At 41.5% G+C, this 24,893-nt stretch overlaps 1 protein-coding gene across 1 annotated transcript; it reads left to right on the forward strand.

The window, feature by feature from the left end:
• The first annotated feature begins 19 nt into the window (after positions 1 to 19).
• On the forward strand, positions 20 to 21,988 carry si:cabz01101003.1 (ubiquitin carboxyl-terminal hydrolase CYLD). The gene is made up of 17 exons (XM_056460857.1): positions 20 to 108; positions 373 to 577; positions 1,279 to 1,418; positions 1,653 to 1,791; positions 5,181 to 5,498; positions 6,629 to 6,734; positions 7,154 to 7,653; positions 10,278 to 10,443; positions 11,211 to 11,352; positions 13,065 to 13,187; positions 14,602 to 14,693; positions 14,777 to 14,840; positions 15,319 to 15,511; positions 16,600 to 16,708; positions 16,780 to 16,898; positions 17,111 to 17,318; positions 21,658 to 21,988. Exons 2-17 carry the CDS (start codon positions 395 to 397, stop codon positions 21,834 to 21,836), a joined length of 2,781 nt encoding a protein of 926 aa, XP_056316832.1. The 5' UTR covers positions 20 to 108; positions 373 to 394; the 3' UTR covers positions 21,837 to 21,988.
• Positions 21,989 to 24,893: the final 2,905 nt, after the last annotated feature.

Consider the following 24,893-nt stretch of genomic DNA (forward strand, 5'->3'; position numbering starts at 1 on the left):
CCCACGCGGCTGTCCGTCATCGCGCTTCCTGCTCTGGCGAAAGTGAGGCATTTTCGTGTTTTCCGAGTGAAAAGTGTCGCTCTTCCAGCTGAGGTGATGATTCTGACTGTGAGTGGACTTTAACTCTTTATTTCTGTGTGTTTGAAATTAAAACCATGTTATCGAGGTAAACAAGTCCCGCCAGAGGCGGATAAACACGTTTGAAAATGAGTAAAGTTCCTGGTTTACTTTCTACGCTAGTTTTTGTATTTGAAACGAACGCGTTTTCTGTTAAAAACTTAATGTGGGTGTTCAATTATAGTGTTTTGTTGAGTGTGTGTTGTCATTTAGCAGATGTGAATGTTGTTGTTAATGTTTGTCGTGAATGCGCAGGTCCGCAGATCTTCGCTTCAGCATGTCCGGCGACGCTCGTCACAGTAGGAGGCGACGCCCCCCCAGAATGTATATGGTCGCGTCCGACTACAAGGTGCAGGATCAACTGGAAGGAACCATTCGCCTGCAGCGGGGGCAGCTGTGCGTGGAGCAAGAGGGAGGAGGGGGACACCGCGGAGGAAGAGGAGAACACCTGTGGGTCAAGGTGAGACACTGAGAAATACACCTTCATCTCACTGTTTACATGCACACTGTGATCTTAGATCTCGCTATTTAGAGTTTGGTTATGTGATGTGAGTCTCTTTTTTTTCCTCCCCCGCAATTTTGTTTCTCATCCGTTACTTTTTTAATATTACAACTGGTAATATTACCTGTGTGACATATTTTGATGATGATGTCAGCAGTTTTATTTCATTTATAACATTAGATTAGTTTTTTTTTAATATAGGTAAATAAAACCTTTTCAATTTTATCTCCAAATGTGTACCATTTCCATCCCAATTGTGAGGTTTAAAACTTTGAAACTTTGTATATTGCACCAATAGTTTACCAATTTTACCCCAAAATAGTAAAACTTCTACAAGTAATATTAATTATAAGAAGAAGATAATAATAATATTAATAATAATAAAGGCAGCATGAATAGAATATATTATATACCCTAGAATATATTATGTATATTTACAAAGAAATGAATAAAAGTCTTTATTTTGGAGAGAGGGTGTACTCGATTATGCTGAGCACTGTATATGAAAACAAATAAATCAATGTAAAAATGCTTTTTTTTTTGTCACTCAGTGGACTCTGCTGAATTATCATCAATAATATTGTAATCGCAATATATAGCAGGGAATACTGTGATATACATATATTTAAGTGCTAATCTGCCATTTCTCCCCTCCTCAGGTGTTAGATGTGGGCTCGGTGGTGAAGCTGGAGCGACAGATTCTTACTGAAGTGCCGTCCGATCTGGCGGGTCTGATCGAACCTGTTTCTGACCTGGACACGCGCGTTAAACTGCTCTCCAGACCACACTTCCTGCAAAAGTTAGCTTATTATTATTGCTATTAATATTAATATTATTAATATCATGCAGGATAACACTGTGAGCCAGCAAAATAAAGACTGTACATTTGGATTTAAAGCAGACTGTAATGTGAATCTCTCTCTCTCTCTCTCTCTCTCTCTCTCTCTCTCTCTCTCTCTCTCTCTCTCTCTCTCTCTCTCTCTCTCTCTCTCTCTCTATCTCTCTCTCTCTCTCTCTCTCTCTCTCTGCACAGGTTAGCTTCATTACCGCTGGGCTCCGAGGTGCGTGTCATCTGGAGCCGCAGCCAATCAGAGCTGGCGGAGGCGGAGCTTCGTTACCGTGGACCCCTCAATAGAGGAAGCTCTGCTGTTTATTTCGGCGTTCAGCTGAAGGTGAACTAATCTTGCTTTTACGTTAGAAGAGATCATTACACATTAATATAAACATGTTTATTTGTCTCACTTCATTACCTAATTACTGTTAGGGTTAGTTAGTATTGCTGAAAAATGTGTGTCTTAATACTAAACCTGAAAAATGATAACTAATTAACTAGTTCATATTAATTATCATCTATTTACATCTAAATGTAATTTAATTTATTAAAATATTGATTTTATTTATTAGTTTTTTAATGTTTATTTATTTATTCAATACACTGAGTTTTAAATATTACTAAATATCAGTCCATATTAAAAAATACTATAGTAGTTTATAGTAAATACAAGTGTTTGTGAACCATACTATAGTAAAGTGTATTATATTGTGTATGTAATAGTATTTACAACTCTTTGTGAATGAATGCTCCAGCGTACTGTAGAATTAACTATAGTGAACTGAAATAAGTACTTTAGTAAAGTTTAGTTTTTACTACAGTAAACTGCGTGTATTGTATTATAATATACCCTAGAGTTGTAGAAAACTACAATGTTGGGTAATTTGTTTATTTTACTGTAGTTGTTGTGTTACCATAGCAACTGTAGAATCACCACAACAGATCAATTACTGTAGTTGTTGTGTTACCATAGCAACCATAGAATCACTACAACAGATCAATTACTGTAGTTGTTATCATAGCAGCTGTAGAATCACCACAACAGATCAATTACTGTAGTTGTTGTGTTACCATGGCAACTGTAGAATCACCAAAACACATCAATTACTGTAGTTGTTGTGGTACCATAGCAACTGTAGAATGACCACAACAGATCAATTACCGTAGTTGTTGTTACCATAGCAACCATAGAATCACCACAACAGATCAATTACTGTAGTTGTTGTGTTACCATAGCAACTGTAGAATCGCTACAACAGATCAATAACTGTAGTTGTTGTGTTACCATGGTAACTGTAGAATCACCACAACAGATTAATTACTGTAGTTGTTGTGTTACCATGGCAACTGTAGAATCACCACAACAGATTAATTGCTGTAGTTGTTGTGTTACCATAGCAACTGTAGAATCGCCACAACAGATCAATAACTGTAGTTGTTGTGTTACCATGGTAACTGTAGAATCACCACAACAGATCAATTACTGTAGTTGTTGTGTTACCATGGTAACTGTAGAATCACCACAACAGATCAATTACTGTAGTTGTTATCATAGCAACTGTAGAATCACCACAACAGATCAATTACTGTAGTTGTTGTGTTACCATGGCAACTGTAGAATCACCAAAACACATCAATTACTGTAGTTGTTGTGGTACCATAGCAACTGTAGAATGACCACAACAGATCAATTACCGTAGTTGTTGTTACCATAGCAACCATAGAATCACCACAACAGATCAATTACTGTAGTTGTTGTGTTACCATAGCAACTGTAGAATCGCCACAACAGATCAATAACTGTAGTTGTTGTGTTACCATGGTAACTGTAGAATCACCACAACAGATTAATTACTGTAGTTGTTGTGTTACCATGGCAACTGTAGAATCACCACAACAGATTAATTGCTGTAGTTGTTGTGTTACCATAGCAACTGTAGAATCGCCACAACAGATCAATAACTGTAGTTGTTGTGTTACCATGGTAACTGTAGAATCACCACAACAGATCAATTACTGTAGTTGTTGTGTTACCATGGTAACTGTAGAATCACCACAACAGATCAATTACTGTAGTTGTTATCATAGCAACTGTAGAATCACCACAACAGATCAATTACTGTAGTTGTTGTGTTACCATGGCAACTGTAGAATCACCAAAACACATCAATTACTGTAGTTGTTGTGGTACCATAGCAACTGTAGAATGACCACAACAGATCAATTACCGTAGTTGTTGTTACCATAGCAACCATAGAATCACCACAACAGATCAATTACTGTAGTTGTTGTGTTACCATAGCAACTGTAGAATCGCCACAACAGATCAATAACTGTAGTTGTTGTGTTACCATGGTAACTGTAGAATCACCACAACAGATTAATTACTGTAGTTGTTGTGTTACCATGGCAACTGTAGAATCACCACAACAGATTAATTGCTGTAGTTGTTGTGTTACCATAGCAACTGTAGAATCGCCACAACAGATCAATAACTGTAGTTGTTGTGTTACCATGGTAACTGTAGAATCACCACAACAGATCAATTACTGTAGTTGTTGTGTTACCATGGTAACTGTAGAATCACCACAACAGATTAATTGCTATAGTTGTTGTGTTATCATAGCAACTGGAGAATCACCGCAACAGACCAATTACTGTATTTGTATTTGTGTTGTGAAAATCACCATTAAATATATTTTACATACATCTTGGTCTAATTACATATTTAATATATTTAATAATGATATACTTAATCATAAAAACCATGAATCAATTATGAAAAATTACAAATATTATATTTTATACTTTGTGCGTATATATATATATATATATAATTTTTTTTTTTTTTTTTTTTTTTTTTTACTTGAATATTTGATAATATAACTTATTGTAATATACCTATTGTAGTAAGCAGTAGTTTATAGTCCTATTTCCATTTATTAAAGAAGTCATGGATTTATTGGTGTGCATTTAAACTCTTTATGCATCAGATATGTGCTCCAAACTTCATAGAGACATGTTGAATTCTTCTTTTATGATTTGCAATGTTTCCAGTTGCTTTATTAGTGATTTTTCTTGCCAATTTTTGTAATCCGTTTTATCTATTTTGTTCTGTAAAGTTGCTTCTGACCATGACATGTCCACACTAAAAGGTTAAGTATCTTAAGCTGAAGTATCATACTCAGACTGAAGATGTAGTTTATGCATTATTAAGCTTGACGCTTCAGAAACGGTATGCAGTATCGGCCGATCACCATGACAAGGAATTGGTACTGGCTATCAGCTGCAAAAATCCTGATCAGAGCATCCCTAATATATATATATATATATATATATACACACACACACACACACACACACACACACACACACACACACACACACACAATTGAAGTCAGATTTCTGTTTAACAGAGAGCAGATTTCTCCAACACATTTCTACACATAATAGTGTTAATAACTCATCTCTAATAACTGATTTATTTTCTCTTTGTCATGATGACAGTAAATAATATTAGACTAGATATTCTTCAAGACACTTCTATACAGCTTAAAGAGACATTTAAAGGCTTAACTAGGTTAATTAGGGTAATGTAATTAGGCAAGTCATTGTATACAATCCAAAACTAATATTGCTGAAGGGGGCTTATAATATTGACCCTAAACTATTAAAAACATTTATAAATATAATTCCTGTATATTTAATACTCCTCCATGTGTTTATCAGGGATGGGCAGCAGGCCGTGGTAAATCCAATGGGAACTATAAAGGCCATCAGCTGTTTGTGTGTCCGGAGGCCTGCGCTCTGTTCCTGCCGGTCAGTGAACTCTCGCTCCCGCGCTCGTCCCGCAGTTCAGGAGAGCAGGAGCGACAGCCAGCCAACCAGAAAAACATCCTCTCACGAGCGGCCGAGTCCAGCCCCGCACTATCCATCGGTCAGAGAGTGTGCTTCAGCCAGGAGGAGGCGCTGCAGAGGGGGAGCGTGCAGTTCTGTGGGCCGCTCAACACACACACACCCACAGCGCTCTATGTGGGAGTTCTGCTGGTCAGTGTTTCAGCACACACACACACACACACACTTTTGAATCTGGATGAATCATTAGCCGCATTTCCACTGTTGGGCCAGTGCGAGCCAGAGCTTTTATCGGGCCGGGCCAGCCCAATCACCCGGCAGGTTGAGCAGTGAGGCTGAAATCATGTCACGTTTCCTCTGTCGGGCTAGTACAAGCATGGGCAAACTCGATCCTGGAGGGCCGGTGTCCCTGCAGAGTTTTGCTCCAACACTAATCAAACACACCTGAACACCCTAATTAGTGTCTTCAAGATCACTAGAAAGCTACAAGCAGGTGTGTTTGATTAGGGTTGGTGCAAAACTATGCAGGGACACCGGGCCTCCAGGATCGAGTTTGCCCATCCCTGGGCTAGTAGCTTACAGTGCGTCATGCACACCCTGAATCAAACACCCTGGCTCGCTTGCTTTAGGCGCGATAGTGAAAACGCGGCTACTGTCTCATAATACTATAAATGCAGGTTCACTTTCTGACACTAGGTGGCTCTGATGGAGTATTATAGATAGTGATTTTCCTAGTAACAGTATCAGAAATAACCATATTTCCTGTTAGGAGCATCAGAAATAGTGGTATATTTTTAATTTGCAAAGCCTGTCACCATTCACTGCCATTATATGAATCACCTGAACCCCCAGTTCAGCTCAAAATCTTCTTTAATGTTCTACTGAAGACGTCACCTACATCTCAGATGACATGTGGGAGAGTAAATGAACAGAAAAGGACAATGTTGGGGTGAACTCTCCCTTTAAATGACTCCACAGATGATCAGCACAATGAATTGTTCTGTTAATCTTTAATCAAGATCTCAGATTCTGCTCTGTAACAGCGGTGTTTCTCTGATGACTCTGATTGGCTGAATATATATTCTTAGCCACGCCCCTCCAGCTGTTAGTTTGCTGGTGATGAAAGATGAGAGGCGGAGCTTCAGAAGAAAACCTCGCCCCCTGCTTCTGTTTCAGCTGGAGATGCTTCATCATCACACTGCTGAAACTTCCCGTTCACAGATAATCATCGAGACGTTGACATCTCCAGCTTAATGACTGGGAAAGTGCTGGGAAACATTCATTAATCACATCCAAAATAACACTTGTGTTTGTGTGTTTAGGATAATCCAGTGGGATCCTGGGACGGACATTATAAAAACACCAAGCTGTGCTCCATCCCGTCGCCTGAGTTTGGAGCTTTACTTCCGCTCTCTAAAGTGACGGCAGGTAACATAAGTTCATAACTGATCAACAATGAAGACCCTTTAAATGAGAAACACGGACAAATGTGTGCTGCATGCTTACTGCTGTATGACACACACAAGATATATTCATAAATTAAATATTGGTCAACCAAATAGCTGAGGACTAATATGAAAATATTCATATGATTTATTTACAATACAGCTTGTACAGTAATATCTTCTGTCTTTTAGTAGAGATATTATATGAGAGACTTGCTTTGTTTACCAAATAAGTGGATCTAATTGGATTTGTATTGTAAACAATAAATAAAAATTAACAAGGTAATATTTTTAATTTCGTATATTAAGTTTTAAGTTACGATACTCCCAAAATTATTCAGCATAAATCCAGATATATTCAGAGCCCATTTATAAATCTCCATCTTGTCTTCTATGTTCCAGAATCTCGATCTGAGCGCCCTCCTCTGGCCGTCATCAACCCCAAACCTCTTCCCAAACTACCTCTGTTGCCCCAGACTAATAAACCTGCCCTCCAGCCTCTGTCACCTACTCAGAGAGACCCCCAGCAAGCCTCGGGCCTTTCCGACCGGCCCCTGATCGAAGCCTCCATGCTGCTTTCCGCCAAACAGGCCCTGCAGCCTCCATCTAAAATCGCCCTCCGACCGCCACCGTTGGCCACGCCCAAACCAGCACTGATCCCACCTCCAGTCCCGCCCAACAAACCACAGGCAATGCCCACAACTCCGCCCTCTGATCAGTTACACTCCTCCAACGGCTTCCACAACCTGCCCTCTCCACCAATCACAGAGCAGAGGGCGGAGCTTAACAGCTGGCTGGAGGTGGGGTCTATGGTGGAGGTCAATGACCCGCCCCTTTTTGGAGTCATTCGCTGGATTGGTCAGATCAGCGGTATCCCCGAGCCAGTCGCTGGAATCGAACTGGTATAAGCTAATTACTAATTATAATATGCGTAAAATTCTATTATTAATATTCAATATATTTATAGTTTCTGTTTGCTTTGGAAAAAACGTATTTATTGGAAAAAAATATTAATTATTATTTAATATATTTTAATATGATTTGCACTGATTCGTTTGTTCATTAATGTGATTTGCTCATTAACATATTACGAATGAATAATAATGATAGATATATAATTATAATGCTTTATTAATGTTTTAGAAAAAGTAATATGTGCTATAAAAGGAGAAAATTAATTATTATTTATGAATTTATTTTAATATGATTCGCACTCAAGAATAAGGTTCGTTTTCTTAATATTTGTCCTAATTAGCATATGCTAAGATTGAACGATAATGATAAATATATGTTTAGAGTGGTTTAGAAAAACTAAAAGTGCTATATATTTTCATTTATTGAAGTTAATTAGTTTATTTTAATCTGAAAATTTGGTGGTTTTGCAAATTAACATACCAAGACTGAACAGTAATGATAGATATGTGATTATAATGGATTATTATTGTTTTAGAAAAACTAAGATGTGCAATAAAAGAAGAAAATCATATTAATTATTACTGATTATTAGCTAATACATTTATTTAAATGTGACTCGTAATTTACAGTAAGCTTTGTTTTATTAATTAGCATACTAAGAATGAACAATAATGATAGATGTATAACTATAATGGTTTATTAATGTTTTAGAAAAACTAAAATGTGCAATAAAAGGAGAAAATCATATTAATTATTAATTATTATTAGTTAATACATTTATTTAAATGTGATTGGCACTTAACAAAAGGTTTGTTTTATTAATGTTTTTGCAAATGAACAAATTAAGAGTGAATAATAATGATAATTATATAATTATAATGTTTATTCTTGTTTTAGAAAAGCAACATGTGCAATAACAGGTGAAAATGTATTAATTATTAATTATTAATTTATTTTATTGTGATTCACACTATAAAACAAGGTTCGTTTTGTTAATATTTTACTAATTAACATATACTAACAATGAACAATAATGATAAATATATATATTAAGAGTGGTTTAGAAAAGCTAAATATCCAATATTATTTTTTAACTATTGAACTTTAGTTTGTTTTCATCTGATAATTTGGTCCTTTTTTTATTAAGGTTTGTTAATTGGTAATGCTTTTGCTCATTAACATACTAAGAATACTAACAATTATGATTATTAATAACAATAATGATAAATATATAATTAGAAGGCTTTATTAATGTTTTAGAAAAAGTAATATGTGCAATAAAAGGAGAAAGTTATATTAATTATTGATTATTTGCTTATAAATTTATGTTAATGTTATTCGCACTTTACAGTTAGGATAGTTTCATTCATTAGCATACTAAGAATGAACATTAATGATAAATATATAATTATAAAAGTGTATTATTGTTTTAGAAAAACTAAAATGTGCAATTAAAGAAGACATGATTAATTATTCATTAGTAAACACATTTATTTAAATGGGATTGGCACTTTACAATGAGGTTTGTTTTGTCAATGTTTTTGCTAGTTAACATGCTAAGAATGAACAATAATGATACATTTTAAAGGTTTATTAATGTTTTATTTATATTTATGAATTCATTTAAATGTGATTCGCACTTTACAACAGGGTTTGTTTTGTTAATTTTTTTTGCCAATTAGCATATACTAAGCATGGTTGTTATTGTTTTGAAAGAACTAATAAAAGGAGAAAACAATTAATTATTAACAGTTAATCAGTTTATGTAAATGTGATTCGCACTTCACAATGAGGTTAATTTTGTCAATATTTTTCTAATTAACATGTACAATAATGATAAATCTATAATTAGAATAGTTTATTGTTGTTATGGAAAAACTAATAAATAAATGACATGTTTTCCCTCCGTTTATTGCACATTTTAAAGGTCATTAGTGTATTTTGATGTGATCATTCGGCCACACTTTACAATAACGTTCAATTCGTTAAAGCTTTTACTAATTAGCATTTATTAGGATAAAATAATAATGAACAATTATTGCTTTAGATAAACTTAATAATTTAATAAAAAGGGAAAAATAATGAATTATTAATCATTAGTAGTTTATTCATTTATTTTAATGTGATTCACACTTATAGGTTTAGTTTAAGGTTTTTGCCAATTAACATTGACCAAGAACGAACAATAATGATAAATATAATTAGAATGCATTGTTATTTTAATACAATAAAAGGAGAAAGAAATGATTATAAGTTCATTTATGTAAGCTCTGCAATGGACAGACGGCTGCTTCTCACTCAGGGCTGCTGTTTATGTTAATGAGGGACGGATGGGCACTAGTGGGCGGGGTTTTCCCCCTCTGATGACACGCACAAAGGGAGAATGTCAATCAAAGTGTTTCTGCATCAAGTCTGATTATATAAAACACAATTAATTCATGTTGACTATTAGAGGCTGGAGATATTCACACACTGCTGACACACAACTGGGATTAAACCCCACAATACAGGGATTTCTGCATAACAGGCCCCCTTTAAAGAGGAGATAATGCTAATAAAACATATGGATTCCTAATCATGATGAGCTGAATATAGCGGTGTGTGTTTCCAGGATCAGGAGCTGTCGGCCGCTACAGACGGCAGTTATCTGGGGGAGCGACACTTCCGCTGTCCTGCTAATAAAGGGCTGTTTGTGAAGTTCAGGAACTGCAGACGCGACTCCAGGTTTCCTGCGCCGGAACCCTCGATCAATCAAGTCGATCGATGCAACTCTATTGGTGAGTCTAGAGCTGCGGATGAGTCTGATTTATGCATATAACAGCCCTCATTATGAGCATAATAGTGAAATGTTATTGCATATATTATTCAAAAAACAATAAATGCTCAATTTATTTGTAATCCATTGTCTAAATTGCTAATATTTATTACAAATAATTCAATTAAAATATATTTGACACTGGAAAACATTGTGTACGCAGGCAAGTGGGCTTGACAAACCACCTGTGCGACACACTTTCTCCTCTCCGAATAGAAAAATAAATAAATAAATGAAGCTAGCATTGGTATACTTTAACTCTCTGATGAGAAGGCGACACGGTAGCTCAGTGGTTAGCACTGTCGCCTCACAGCAAGGTCGCTGGTTCGAGTTCCAGCTGGATCAGTTGGCATTTCTGTGTGGAGTTTACATGTTCTTCCCATGTTTCCTCCGGGTGCTCCAGCCCAAACACATGCACTATATGAACTAAATTGGCCGTAGTGTATGAGTGTGTGTGTAAATGAGTGTGTATGAGTGTTTCCCAGTACTGGGTTGCAGCTGGAAGGGTATTTACTGTGTAAAACATATGCTGGAATAGTTGGCGGTTCATTCGGCTGTGGCGACCCCTGATAAATAAAGGGACTAAGCCAAAAGAAATGCATGATTGAATGAATGAACTCTCAAGTGCTGTTCACCTTGTTTGTATATAAGCAATAGTTGTGAGTGATTGTGAACTGTATATATGTGTGTGTGTGTGTGTGTGTGTGTGTGTGTGTGTGTGTGTGTCAGCGTTTGCCAACTGGAGCAGTAAGCGTGTGGATGAACACACTCCTCCAGTGTCGGGTTCAGATGCTCGTCTGACGTACGAGGGCTTTAAGAAGGGCATTCAGGGACATCTCAACTCCTGCTACCTGGACGCAACTCTGTTCAGGTATACACACAGACACATAGACACACTCTCACACAGACACACACACACACATTGTCAGATATCAGAAATAATAGATGTGACCTGTTAAAACACATTTACTGATATCAAGTATTTACATTTCAGCTGGTATCAGTTAAATTATTGATTTCAGGAATAGAAGTATACACTAGTCATATCAAAAATAAAGACCTTTACTAGTAATAAATACACTCAGAGGCCACTTTATTAGGTACATCTGACTAGTACCGGGTTGGACCCCTTTTGTCTTCAGAACTGCCTTAATCCTTGGTGTCAGAGATTCAACAAGCTACTGGAAATATTCCTCAGAGATTTTGCTCCATATTGACATGATAGCATCACACAGTTGCTGCAGATTTGTCAGCTGCACATCCATGATGCCAATCTCCCGTTCCACCACATCCCAAAGGTGCTCTATTGGGTTGAGCTCTGGTGACTGTGGAGGCCATTTGAGTACAGTGAACTCATTGTCATGTTCAAGAAACCAGTCTGAGATGATTGGGGCTTTATGACATGGTGCGTTATCCTGCTGGAAGTAGCCATCAGAAGATGGAGACACTGTGCTCATAAAGGGATGGACATGGTCAGCAACAATACTCAGGTGGGCTGTGGCGTTGACACCATGCTCAATTGGTACTAATGGACCCAAAGTGTGCCAAGAAAATCTCCCCCACACCATTACACCACCACCACCAGCCTGAACCGCTGATACAAGACAGGATGGATCCATGTTTTCATGTTGTTGAGGCCAAATTGTGAGCCGAGCATCCGAATGTGTCAGCAGAAATGGAGACTCATCAGACCAGGCAACGTTTCTCCAATCTTCTATTGTCCAGTTTTGGTGAGCCTGTGTGAATTGTAGCCTCAGTTTCCTGTTCTTAGCTGACAGGAGCGGCACCCGGTGTGGTCTTCTGCTGCTGTAGCCCATCCGCCTCAAGGTTGGACGTGTTGTGTGTTCAGAGATGCTCTTCTGCAGACCTCGGTTGTAACGAGTGCTTATTTGAGTTACTGTTGCCTTTCTATCAGCTGGAACCAGTCTGGCCATTCTCCTCTGACCTCTGGCATCAACAAGGCATTTGCGCCCACAGAACTGCCGCTCAATGGATATTTCCTCTTTGTCGGACCATTCTCTGTAAACCCTAGAGATGGTTGTGCGTGAAAATCCCAGTAGATCAGCAGTTTCTGAAATACTCAGAGCAGCCTGTCTGGCAGCAACAACCATGCCACGTTCAAAGTCTCTTAAATCCCCTTTCTTCCCCATTCTGATGCTCGCTTTGACCTGCAGCAGATCGTCTTGACCATGTCTACATGCCTAAATGCATTGAACTGCTGCCATGCAGTTGGACAGGTGTACCTAATAAAGTGGCCGGTGAGTGTATATGTCTGATATGGGATATTGGAATTTTTAACTAGTAAGGAATCAATTTTTGATATCAATAAATCATTTTAATGGCAGCCAATAGAAACATTTAACTAGAGAAAATATAATTACAGATATTTATAATATGTATATTACTGCATAAAATACTGCATCAGTGATGTCCTAAGTTCAGTAGGATCTTCATTGAATTGAATTAAAAGGAAACCTAATGTATGCGTTGTTTAATTGTTAGCAGAATGTTTATAATAATGCATGATTTACTGCTGTATGTTTGTGTGAATGATGAGTAAAAGGCTGTGATTGTGTGTTTTAGCATGTTTTCCTGCAGCAGCTCGTTTGATTGGCTGTTGTTTTGGCCAACCGGAGCTCAGCTCAGTCCTCACTGTAAAAGTGCTCAAGACCTGCTGCGCTGTGAGATCGTCAACCCTCTGCGCAGGTGTGTATGTGTGTGTGTGTGTGCGCGCGTGCGCATCCTAAATCACATACTTACGCACTAGGGAAGGGGCTGATGGAGGAGGGGAGGAGCTGATGATGATAATGGGGAGGGGCTGATAACAAGAGGGATGAGCTGAGGATTAAGAGGAGGAGCTGATGGTGAAGGGGAGGGGCTGATGATGAAGGAGAGGAGCTGATGATGGAGAGGAGCTGATGATGGAGAGGAGCTGATAATGAAGGGGAGGAGCTGATGATGAAGGGGAGGTGCTGATGATGAAGGGGTGGAGCTGATGATGAAGGGGAGGAGCTGATGATGGAGAGGAGGAGCTGATGATGAAGGGGAGGAGCTGATAATGAAGGGGAGGAGCTGATGATGAAGGAGGAGGAGCTGATGATGAAGGGGAGGTGCTGATGATGAAGGGGAGGTGCTGATGATGAAGGGGAGGTGCTGATGATGAAGGGAAGGTGCTGATGATGAAGGAGAGGAGCTGATGATTAAGGGGAGGTGCTGATGATGAAGGGGAGGAGCTGATGATGAAAGGGAGGTGCTGATGATGAAGGGGAGGAGCTGATGATGAAAGGGAGGAGCTGATGATGAAAGGGAGGAGCTGATGAATGAAGGGGAGGAGCTGATGATGAAGGGGTGGAGCTGATGATGAAAGGAAGGAGCTGATGATGAAGGGGAGGAGCTGATGATGAAGGGGAGGAGCTGATGATGAAGGGGAGGAGCTGATGATGAAGGAGGAGGAGCTGATGATGAAGGAGGAGGAGCTGATGATCAAGGGGAGCAGCTCATGATGGAGGAGGAGGAGCTGATGATGAAGGAGAGGAGCTGATGATGAAGGAGAGGAGCTGATGATGGAGAGGAGCTGATGATGAATGGGAGGAGCTGATGATGAAGGGGAGGAGCTCATGATGGAGGAGGAGGAGCTGATGATGAAGGGAGCTGATGATGAAGGGGTGGAGCTGATGATGAAGGGAGCTGATGATGAAGGGGAGGAGCTGATGATGAAGGGGAGGAGCTGATGATGAAGGGGAGGAGCTGATGATGGAGGAGGAGGAGCTGATGATGGAGGAGGAGGAGCTGATGATGAAGGGGAGGAGCTGATGATAAAGGGGTGGAGCTGATGATGAAGTGGAGGAGTTTATGATGAAGTCTGAGGATGGATTACTTTGTTGAGTTTGAACTGTGAAACAAAATTCTCCTATGTAAGGGATTCTGTAGCAGCTTTTAAACATTGACTGGGAAATGTATATTTCCATTTGGAAACACTGTTGTTCCATTTGGGACGACAATAAACTGAGTGTATTAAGTGTATAGTGTGTCATTTGGGATGCAACTTGTGTGAGTCTGTGTGTGTCAAGATCTGCATGTGTGTGTCCCACTGATGATCATGGGTGTTTTTGTCCTACAGGTTTGGCTATGTGTGTGCCAGTAAAACCATGGCCTTACGCAAACTTCTCAAAGCAGAAACCGCAGATTCAGGATTTACCAACGAGGAAAAAGGTGTGTGTGTGTGTTTGCGTCAGTCTTGAAACTTGTTTATTGAGACTGTGATTATATGTCTGTCTGTGTGTGTGATTGTTCAGATCCTGAGGAATTCCTGAACCAGCTATTCCTGCTCCTCCGGGTGGAGCCGCTGCTGAAGATCAGGTAAAGCTGCTGAACAGGCCGTCCATCTGCTTTCAGACATTAGTGAACACTGAACAGGGTACACGCAGATATTTCTGGATTATCAGGGAAATTTAAAAGGTCTTTTGCAGACACTGAAAATCATTACCTCCAATATCTTTGTGGTGACTTGTCTCAATATTTGTGCCTAATTTATTCTTGTTTTTTTGCTTCATTTGTCAAACACTGAAAGAGTTTCGCTCTTATTAACCATATAAAGCTTATAATGTCATATTTAATACATGAATTACTAAACGGTCAAAATAAATAAGTTTATGGTGTAGCTTAATAACAGGTATCAACTTAAAATGATGATTTGTCCAACTTGTTCACAGCAATGCATGATGTTTAAAATAAAAAGTATTTTATTAATGTATATGTACAAAACACAATGGCACAACATTTTGCTTCAGGCAATGAATATGCAAACTCCGCCCACTTACATAATGTGTGTGTGCAGGTCTGTGAGCCAGCAAGCACAAGAGTGTTTCCTCTACCAGCTCTTCCCTCCGTCTGCATCTGCATGCCCGTCTCCAGGATCTGCTGTACCGTTATCTCCTCTGGCGTCTCCATCTGCAGGTCTGCAGCGAGTGTCCAGTGTGCAGGCGCTGCTGGAATCCTCATTTATACATGCCGGACTCAAGTTCACAGAGGTGAGACCTTCATCAGCATCTCTTTTGATCTCCGGTTGCATGAAGAGCGCCGTCTGTTGTTATACACTAGCCTAGAGCGTTGTCTGCTGTTAAACACTATCCTAGAGCGCCGTCTGCTGTTAAACACTATCCTAGAGCGCCGTCTGCTGTTACACACTAGCCTAGAGTGCCGTCTGCTGTTTAACACTAGCCTAGAGCGCCGTCTGCTGTTACACACTAGCCTAGAGCGCCGTCTGCTGTTAAACACTAGCCTAGAGCGTCGTCTGCTGTTAAACACTAGCCTAGAGCGTCGTCTGCTGTTAAACACTAGCCTAGAGCGTCGTGTGCTGTTAAACACTAGCCTAGAGCGCCGTCTGCTGTTAAACACTAGCCTAGAGCACCGTCTGCTGTTAAACACTAGCCTAGAGCACCGTCTGCTGTTAAACACTAGCCTAGAGCACTGTCTCCTGGTAAACACTAGCCTAGAACGCCGTCTGCTGTTAAACACTATCCTAGAGCGCCGTCTGCTGTTAAACACTATCCTAGAGCGCCGTCTGCTGTTAAACACTAGCCTAGAGCGCCGTCTGCTGTTACACACTAGCCTAGAGTGCCGTCTGCTGTTTAACACTAGCCTAGAGCGCCGTCTGCTGTTTAACACTAGCCTAGAGCGCCGTCTGCTGTTAAACACTAGCCTAGAGCGTCGTCTGCTGTTAAACACTAGCCTAGAGCGTCGTCTGCTGTTAAACACTAGCCTAGAGCGTCGTCTGCTGTTAAACACTAGCCTAGAGCACCGTCTGCTGTTAAACACTAGCCTAGAGCACCGTCTGCTGTTAAACTAGCCTAGAGCGCCGTCTGCTGTTAAACACTAGCCTAGAGCACCGTCTGCTGTTAAACACTAGCCTAGAGCACCGTCTGCTGTTAAACACTAGCCTAGAGCACTGTCTCCTGGTAAACACTAGCCTAGAACGCCGTCTGCTGTTAAACACTAGCCTAGAGCGCCATCTGCTGTTAAACACTAGCCTAAAGCACCATCTACTGTTAAACACTAGCCTAGAGCGCCCTCTGCTGTTATAAACTACCCTAATGTTTGTTTCTCCTTTTTTCTCCAGGCTCCGTCCTGTTTGCCGCTCCTGATGCCCAGATTTGGCAAAGAGTTCAAGATGTTTGATGCCATTCTGCCCTCGCTGACCCTCGACATCACAGACTTGCTGGACGAGAGTGAGCATATAACATTTTACTTATGATTTATTAATTATTTTGCACCCTAATAACTGGATTGTGTCCTGCAGCTCTGCGTCAGTGCAGTATCTGCCAGTCGGTGGCGCAGTGGGAGTGTCTGCAGTGTTATGATGATGTGGACATCACACCTGGGCAGATGAAGCAGTACTGCAACACCTGCAACACACAGGTACAACGACACACACATGCACACATTTGTCCAGAGCTGTAATGATGTTTCTACTGTATATTCTCTCCTCTACCCCTAAACACAACCCTCAACCAGGCTAAAAAAATGAACACACAAGGACAAGATTTACTGCTGTTGCTATACTTGTGGGGACATCATAATGTGATGAATAACAAGATCACACACACACCCACTGCTCTGTCCTCCTTCAGGTGCACACTCATAAGCGGCGTCAGACACACACTCCGTCAGCGGTGTGCGGGCCCCAGGGCTCATGGGAAGGGCCGGTTCTGGGGGTCCGGCAGATCATGCACCTCTTCGCTGTCACCTGCATCGAGACCAGCCATTACGTCAGCTTCGTCAAACATGGCCCCGAACACACTGACTGGCTCTTCTTCGACAGCATGGCCGACAGAGAGGGTGAGGATTCACTGTACACTACACTGTTGCCTTCAACTTCTCACACATACACTTCATGTTACAAATATCTACTTTATTGTGAGGAGAAAGAACATATTTTGAGTGTGTAACAGAGAGTGTGCAAGATTTGGGATAAACTACTTCCTCATTAACGGATCATTCTATTTCTGAGTCACAAGCCCTGCAATCCAGCCATAAAGGCGGGTGTCTTGTGAAATGGCCAGTGGTCAAAGGTTAGGGCCATGACGACCCGGTCATCAGACACAGAAACTGGCTCTTGGGACATGGAATGTCATGTCACTGGGAGTGAAGGAGCCTGACTTTGTGTGGGAAGTTGAATGGTACCAACTAGAGATAGTCTGTCTCACCTCCATGCACAGTTTCTTCTACTCTGGAGTTGTCCATGGCAAGAGGCGACGGGTTGGTGTGGGCTTCTAGTTTCCCAGTTCAGCCACCATAAGTTGGAGGGGGTCAGGGATAGGTCTCTCACTGTAGTTTGTGCCTACAGGCAAAACAAACACCAATGCAGAGTACCCATCCTTCTTTGAGTTTTTGGGAGGGGTGCTGGAAGGTGCAACTAGGGCCTGTTTTTCTACTGGGGGATTCAACTCCCACATGTGTAATGACAGTGATACCTGGAGAGGTGTGATTGGGAGGGATGGCCTCCCTGATCTGAATCTGAGTGATGTTCTGTTGTTGAACTTCTGTGCTAGTCACAATTATCCATAACAAACACCATATTACGTGTGAGGGCACCAGGACACATTAGTCCAGAGATCAATGATTGACTTTGTGGTTATATCATCGGATCTCCAACCATATGTCTTGGACACTCGGGTAAAGAGAGGGGCAGAGCTGTCAACTGATCACCACCTGCTGGAGATTTGGCTCTGCTGGCAGAGAAAGGCTTACACAAAATTTGAGAGACCTTTAGGAATGTTTGGCTGAACCACAAGTCAGAGGGATTTTCAACTCTCACCTCTGGGAGAAATTTGACCAGATTCTGAGGGAGGGTGGAGACATTGAGAGTGAGGGGTCTATGTTCTCCGAATCCATTGTTGATGCAGCTGTGAGGAGCTGTGGCTGTACAGCCTGTGGTGCCTGTCATAGTGGCAATCCATGAACCTAGTGGTGGACACCAGAAGTAAGAGATGCTGTCAAGTTGAAGAAGGAGTTTTACCAGGCTTGGTTGGACTCCAGAGGCAGCTGATGGATACCGACAGGCCAAGTGTGCTGCAGCCTGGGCGATTGTGGAAGTAATAATTCAGGCCTAGGAAGAGTTCGGGGAGACAATGGAGGAAGACTGATGGTCGGCCTCAAAGAGATTCTGGCTAACAGTCTGGTGCCTCAGAAGGGGAAAGCAGTTCCACACTGACACTGTTTACAGGAGAGGAGTGGAGTTGTTGACCTCAACTGGGGATGCTCTCAGACAATTAAAGGAATGCAGGTGTTGGCTCACCCATCACCCAAGCTGAAGTCACTGAGGTAGGTTGAAGCTCCACAGCAAAAAGCAGCAGGGGTGGAGGAGATACACATTGTATCTCAAGTCTCTGGATGTTGTGGAACCTTCTTTAATGACATATCTCTACAGTATTGCATGGAGATTTCTTCCAGTCCATAGGTCTCAAACTCAATTTCTGGAGAGCTGCAGCTCTGGACTGTTTTGCTCTAACCCTAATCAAATGCAGCTGATCCAACTAATCAAGGTGTTGAAGACTACTAGAGAAAATTAAGAAGGTGTGAGTTGGAGAGGCTGGAGCTAAACTGTGCAGAGCTGTGGCCCCTTCAGGAATTGAGTTTGAGATCATTGAAACACTGGACCGGCTCTATACACTTACTAGGGTGCTAGAAGGTTCATGGAGTATGATTAACCAGTCCACATGTGTTTTGTGGACCTGAAGGAGGCATTTAACCATGTCCCTCGTGGTGTTCTGCGGGGGCTCTGGGGGTATGGGGTCAGAGGTGCTTTGTCCCGGCTGTCCCGTCCCTATATCTACAGAGCAGGAGTTTGGATCACATTACCAGCAATAAGTCAGACTTGTTCCTGGTGCATGTTGGACTCCAGCAGGACCTTTGTCATTGGTTCGGTTCATTATTTTTATAAACAAAATTTCTAGGTGCAGCCTAGGGTTAGTGGGGGTCTGGTTCAGTGACGAAAGGATTTCATTTCTGTTAGCAGTAGCGGCAGCAGTAATGTGGTTCCAGTACCAGTCCCTTGTAGTAGAGAAAAAGCTGAGCCAAAAGGCAAAGCTCTGTTCACCGGTCAATCTAAGCTCCTACTGTCATGACCGAAAGATCTTGGATACAAGCAGCAGAAATGAGTTTCCTTTGCAGAGTGCACCCTTAGAGATAGGGGAGGAGCTCTGTCCTCCTGGAGGAACTCAAAGTAGATCCACTGCTCCTCCACATCAGGAGCAGCAGCTGAGGGGCTCGAGCATCTGTTTTGGATGCCTCCTGGATACCTATGTAGGGAGGTGATCTGGGCTGGAGGACTCACTGGAGGGACTACTGTGAAGGAACTCATCGGCAAATCGCAGTGATCAACACGAGTTTGAATCTGACATCTTGGTCAAGCTCACATTGCCTCAGTCATTTAGATCTGGCCTGAGGGCTTTTACCATCATGATAACAGAGCGGCAATTGATTTTGACTGTTCTGACCAATACTTTGGCCGCAGATGTTCTGGTACTCTGCAGCTAAATTAGTAAATGATTTAAACCCAACAATGGGGCTTTACAGGATTTTCAACGGGAACCGCCTCACGAAACTTTTGAATGACTCCCGGTCATGCGTTAGTCATATGGGACATCCTGCCAGATGTACAATTTCGTACAAAGAGATCTCTAGAAAAATTAATGCATACGAATGAAAGACAATCTCTTAAAATGTTAGAACTAGGGCAGATGTATCTTTGCATAATATGCCATAGTTATTCTCATACGCTGTGTTTATTCCAACCAACCAGATTAATCAAGGTGTTGTTTTAACCCTTATAGAAGATTAAAATGATCTGTATGTGTCTGAAATGTATGATGTCTGGTATTGAACGAACATTTGCTATACATTGGTGAAAATGAAAAACTAGTAGCACAAACAGTATTCGTCTTGTAACATTTAATGTAATGTAGTTACAAACTTACCCTTGAAATCTACATGCAGTCTGTTAATGATTGACCGTTACTGCAATGGTACGGGGCGTGGCCCTGCCCTTCATGGCAACTGCTCATTGGAAGACAGCGCCATGTGGATGGACCAAACCAGGTCACTTAAAAACACCCTGCAACAAAGAAATGTTGCTTTTTGGCATTGGCTGGCTCGCACTTGCTGTTGCCATCTGCCCCCTCTCGCCTGCCTGCACACCGTGCCGCCACGCGATTGGGTCACCACGAACTTTCCACGCCAACCTCTTAAGTTTTGGGACCGGGAACTTCAGCAAACCGACTCTCAGCAGTCCATCACCTCGGTAACTCAGGATAATAGCCGGTCACGAGCTTGTGAATCCCAAAGACATCATCATAGCGAGTCACCAGCCAATCAGGAGCACCGTCTTTCCCCAAGGCCAGTAACGCAAACTAATGTTGTCTCCTGCTGATCTGGTGCAGATTGATCTTAAGCAGTTAAAGATAAGGCATATCTCTGCTTTTGTGGTTTCTCAGGTGTTATTCTAAGATCTTGTAAGAAGTATTAGAATTAGTTTGGGACGGTTGTTCAACTCATCTTACATCCTCTGAACTGCCTCTGTGTGTATGTGTGAATGTGTGTGTGCGTTTGTTTGTTGTTTGCTTATTACGTAGTTAGTTTCATGTATCGTAGTGTAGCTCAATAAATCTTTGTTCTCATAGTAAGAACTGTGTTCTTGTTTATGTGCTTCTAAGTCATTGCCTCGAGCTGTAGATCTTGTTACCTTGCTAAAAGTTAACCCAATGCTGTGTTATGTTAATATCGTTAGCCACGTGAATAATATTAACAAGATTGGTAAGATACGATGTCTTCTATTTGTGGGACAAATGGTAGATAAAGTGCATCTTTTAATCTGATTCAATCTGACTCAATTGAGTCAAATCAATCATTCGAATCTTCAAGATCCGGTTCATTGAAATGAGCTAATAAACCCCTGATCGATCTTACAACATAGGTTGATCCCCTACAACTGTAATTCTCTCAGCTTTCCTGGGAACACCACGGCATCCCCTGGAGGAATGACTGTAGAGGGAGGTGTGGGGTTCTGTTGAGACTGTTTCCCCCATAATCCGATCTTACAGCATGTTTAATATTATATTTGTATTATACAATATCCAATATTTATTCATATGAAGTCCGTCACTGTGTTGTTGTGCAGGAGGAGAGAATGGCTTCAACGTCCCGCAGGTGAGCTGGTGTCCGGAGCTGAGCGAACTCTTCAGTCTGTCTGTGGATGAAGTGAGTCGTCTGGATGCACTGCGGGCACCCGTCAGACGCCTGCTCTGCGACTCCTACATGTGTCTGTACCACTGCCCGCAGCTCACACTCTACAAATAACACACATCTCTGCGACTCCTACATGTCTGTACCGCTGCCCGCAGCTCACACAAATAACACACACACAGATCTACATTACACATCTGAGTGACTTCATTTTATAAAACTATACTATACAATGTCTGATTTTATAAAAGCACACTTCAACTGTATCCTCGTGTGTGTGTGTGTGTGTGTGTGTGTGTGTGTGTGTGTGTGTGTGTGTGTGTGTGTGTGTTGTTGTGGTTTACTTCACAATTCATTCAGTTCAATTCAAGTGTATTTGTACAGTACTATTCACAACATACCTGCCAACCCTCCCGTTTTTCCAGGGAGTCTCCAGTATTTTAGACCCATCTCCTGTCCACCTCCCGTATTGCTCTGTCTCCCGGAAAACTCCCGGAATTCCAACCATCTTCATACCTACTTCCCAGTTCGCCTTGTGATTTCGGCGACTGTAAGAACCCCTCCACCCCCACTTAGAGTGATTTTTGTGTCCGTCAGACCCCTACCCCCACACTGAGCGTGATTCCGTCGTTCGTCAGACCCCCCCTCCCACTGAGCGTGATTACGGCGTCTGTCAGACCCCCCCCTCCCACTGAGCATGATTTCGGCGTCCGTCAGACCCCCCCCTACCACTGAGCGTGGTTTCGGTGTCTGTCAGACCCCCCCCAACCCCCCCCCCCCCCTCCCACTGAGCATGATTTCGGCGTCCGTCAAACCCCCCCTCCCACTGAGCATGATTTCGGCGTCCATCAGAAACCCCCCCCAACTGAGCGTGATTCCGTCGTCCGTCAGACCCCCCCTCCCACTGATCGTGATTTTGGTGTCTGTCAGCCCCCCCTCCCACTGAGCGTGATTTCGGCGTCTGTCAGACCCCCCCCCTCCCACTGAGCATGATTCCGTCGTCCGTCAGACCCCCCCTCCCACTGAGCGTGATTTCGGCGTCTGTCAGCCCCCCCCACTGAGCATGATTTCGGCGTCCGTCAGACCCCCCCCTCCCACTCAGCGTGATTTCAGCGTCTGTCTGACCCCCCCTTCCACTGAGCATGATTTCGGCGTCCGTCAGACCCCCCCTCCCACTGAGCATGATTTCGGCGTCCGTCAGATACCACCCCCCCCCCCCCTTCCCACTGAGCGTGATTCCGTCGTCCGTCAGACCCCCGCTCCCACTAAACGTGATTTCGGTGCCTGTCAGACCGACCCCCCCTCCCACTGAGCGTGATTTCGGTGTCTGTCAGACCCCCCCCCTCCCACTGAGCGTGATTTCGTCATCCGTCAGTATACGTATAGTATATAGGTGATGTCTGTGTGTAGATGTTTAATGAAGTATGCGTTTGTGTATTAAGTCTTTCTTCTTGTAACAAACCATTACTGTAGCTGGCTGTATTGAATGAGAGCAAGAAACCAGAGCATGAAGGTCACTGGTTCGAGTCCCAGCTGGGTCAGTTGGTTTTTCTGTGTGGAGTTTGCATGTTCTCCCTGTGTTAGCGTGGGTTTCCTCCGGGTGCTCTGGTTTCCCCCACAGTCCAATCACATGCGCTATAGGGGAATTGATGAGTAAGGTAAAGCTGCAGGCCCGGAGACCCAACTGCGCGCTCAGACCTGCGCGCACAGACCTGCACTTCCAGACCTACTGTTTTCTCAGACAGTGCCACCTGCTGTTGGGTTGGGTGAAGTAGCAGGTACGGAGACCCAACTGCACGCTCAGACCAGCACTTTCTAGCAAGTAGCAACATCAGAAACGCCAGTAAGGTTATTGATTATTAAAGCGATTCCTGAAAAATACCAGGTTTTATGGCATAAATCAATGTGGTGTAAAATATTACACTAACAAACAATTATTTCAGTGTTTGATTTGATCAAAATTAGTGTCAAAAGAGCATTATTGTATGATATTTACAGCTTGCTCTTATTTTATGTATTATTGTACCATTCTGGGACAATTTTCTAGCAATGTTTTCTGGCAAAATAAAAAACTTAAAGGTAAAAATGTTAAAATAAAATGTTTAATATATAACGCAGTTAGTATTTGTAACATATTTTTGTGCTATGTAGGTCTACTGTACATAATACTGTATTATCTATCTGAAAGTGCTACCAAAGTAACACAATAACAGTTTATCAGTTATTATTACATTCTGTAATGATTACAAATACGTTTTTTGGCAATATTATTGTTATTCTGCATAGAATTTACAATATGAGATCTCTTAGGTTAAATCAAAAATAATTTGCTTGTGGTGTGTGTTTTTTCCCAGATGGATATTACAATTTAAAAAGGGGCTCTCTGCCAACACTAACACAGTGCACCAAAGACTGCAGATATTTTCAGAAATGAAAAGTCTCCCTAACAAGAATGTAAAGCATTTATTTTATTTGATGTTATTTCCTACGTAAAAAAATATTATTTTTCACCATTTTTCTCGGCATTGTTTACAACTTGACTTGTAGGACCTCATGATAAAGTACACAAAAATAAAGTTTGTTGTGAGAAAATTACCCAGAGTACTATAGTTTATTGTATGTGACGAAATGTATTGTAAATGAAGATAAAATTCATTCCCTCAACTCAATATGAAACAGTGATAAATCCTTAATGATTAAAAAAAACAACAACAAATGTCTGAAAATACTGAAGTAACTGAACAATATCTATTTACAAATACAGATAAAACAAATACAATAGAATTAATGCATTAAATCAAATCTAGTATGTTTAATATTTTATATAATTATGTATTCAATCATAGCATAATATTTTATAGTAGAAAATATAGTTTAAATTACAATTTAGAAGCAGCTGAATTCAGGTTAGTCGATCTTTTAAACAGCAGGTGGCACTGGAAGGTCTGGAAGTGCAGGTCTAGCCGTGTGAGCGTGCGGTTGGGTCTCCGGGCCTGCAGCTTCATACTGTTGGAATTGATGAGCTAAATTGGCTGTAGTGTGTGTGTGTGTGGTGTTTCCCAGTACTGGGTTACAGCTGTAAGGGCATCCGCTGTGTGAAACGCGGTAATAATTGGCAGTTCATTCAGCTGTGGCGGCCCCTGAAAGGGATTAAGCCGAAGGAAAATGAAT

Source organism: Danio aesculapii, chromosome 7, assembly GCF_903798145.1.
Source record: "Danio aesculapii chromosome 7, fDanAes4.1, whole genome shotgun sequence".
NCBI lineage: Eukaryota > Metazoa > Chordata > Actinopteri > Cypriniformes > Danionidae > Danio > Danio aesculapii.

What these genes read in the sequence shown, in the direction of transcription:
- si:cabz01101003.1 (XM_056460857.1), top strand. Translation starts at nt 395, where the DNA reads ATGTCCGGCGACGCTCGTCACAGTAGGAGGCGACGCCCCCCCAGAATG. An exon ending in ATCGTCAACCCTCTGCGCAG is followed by an intron (nt 13,188 to 14,601) that starts GTGTGTATGTGT and finishes TTTGTCCTACAG; the next exon opens with GTTTGGCTATGTGTGTGCCA. An exon ending in CAGCATGGCCGACAGAGAGG is followed by an intron (nt 17,319 to 21,657) that starts GTGAGGATTCAC and finishes GTTGTTGTGCAG; the next exon opens with GAGGAGAGAATGGCTTCAAC.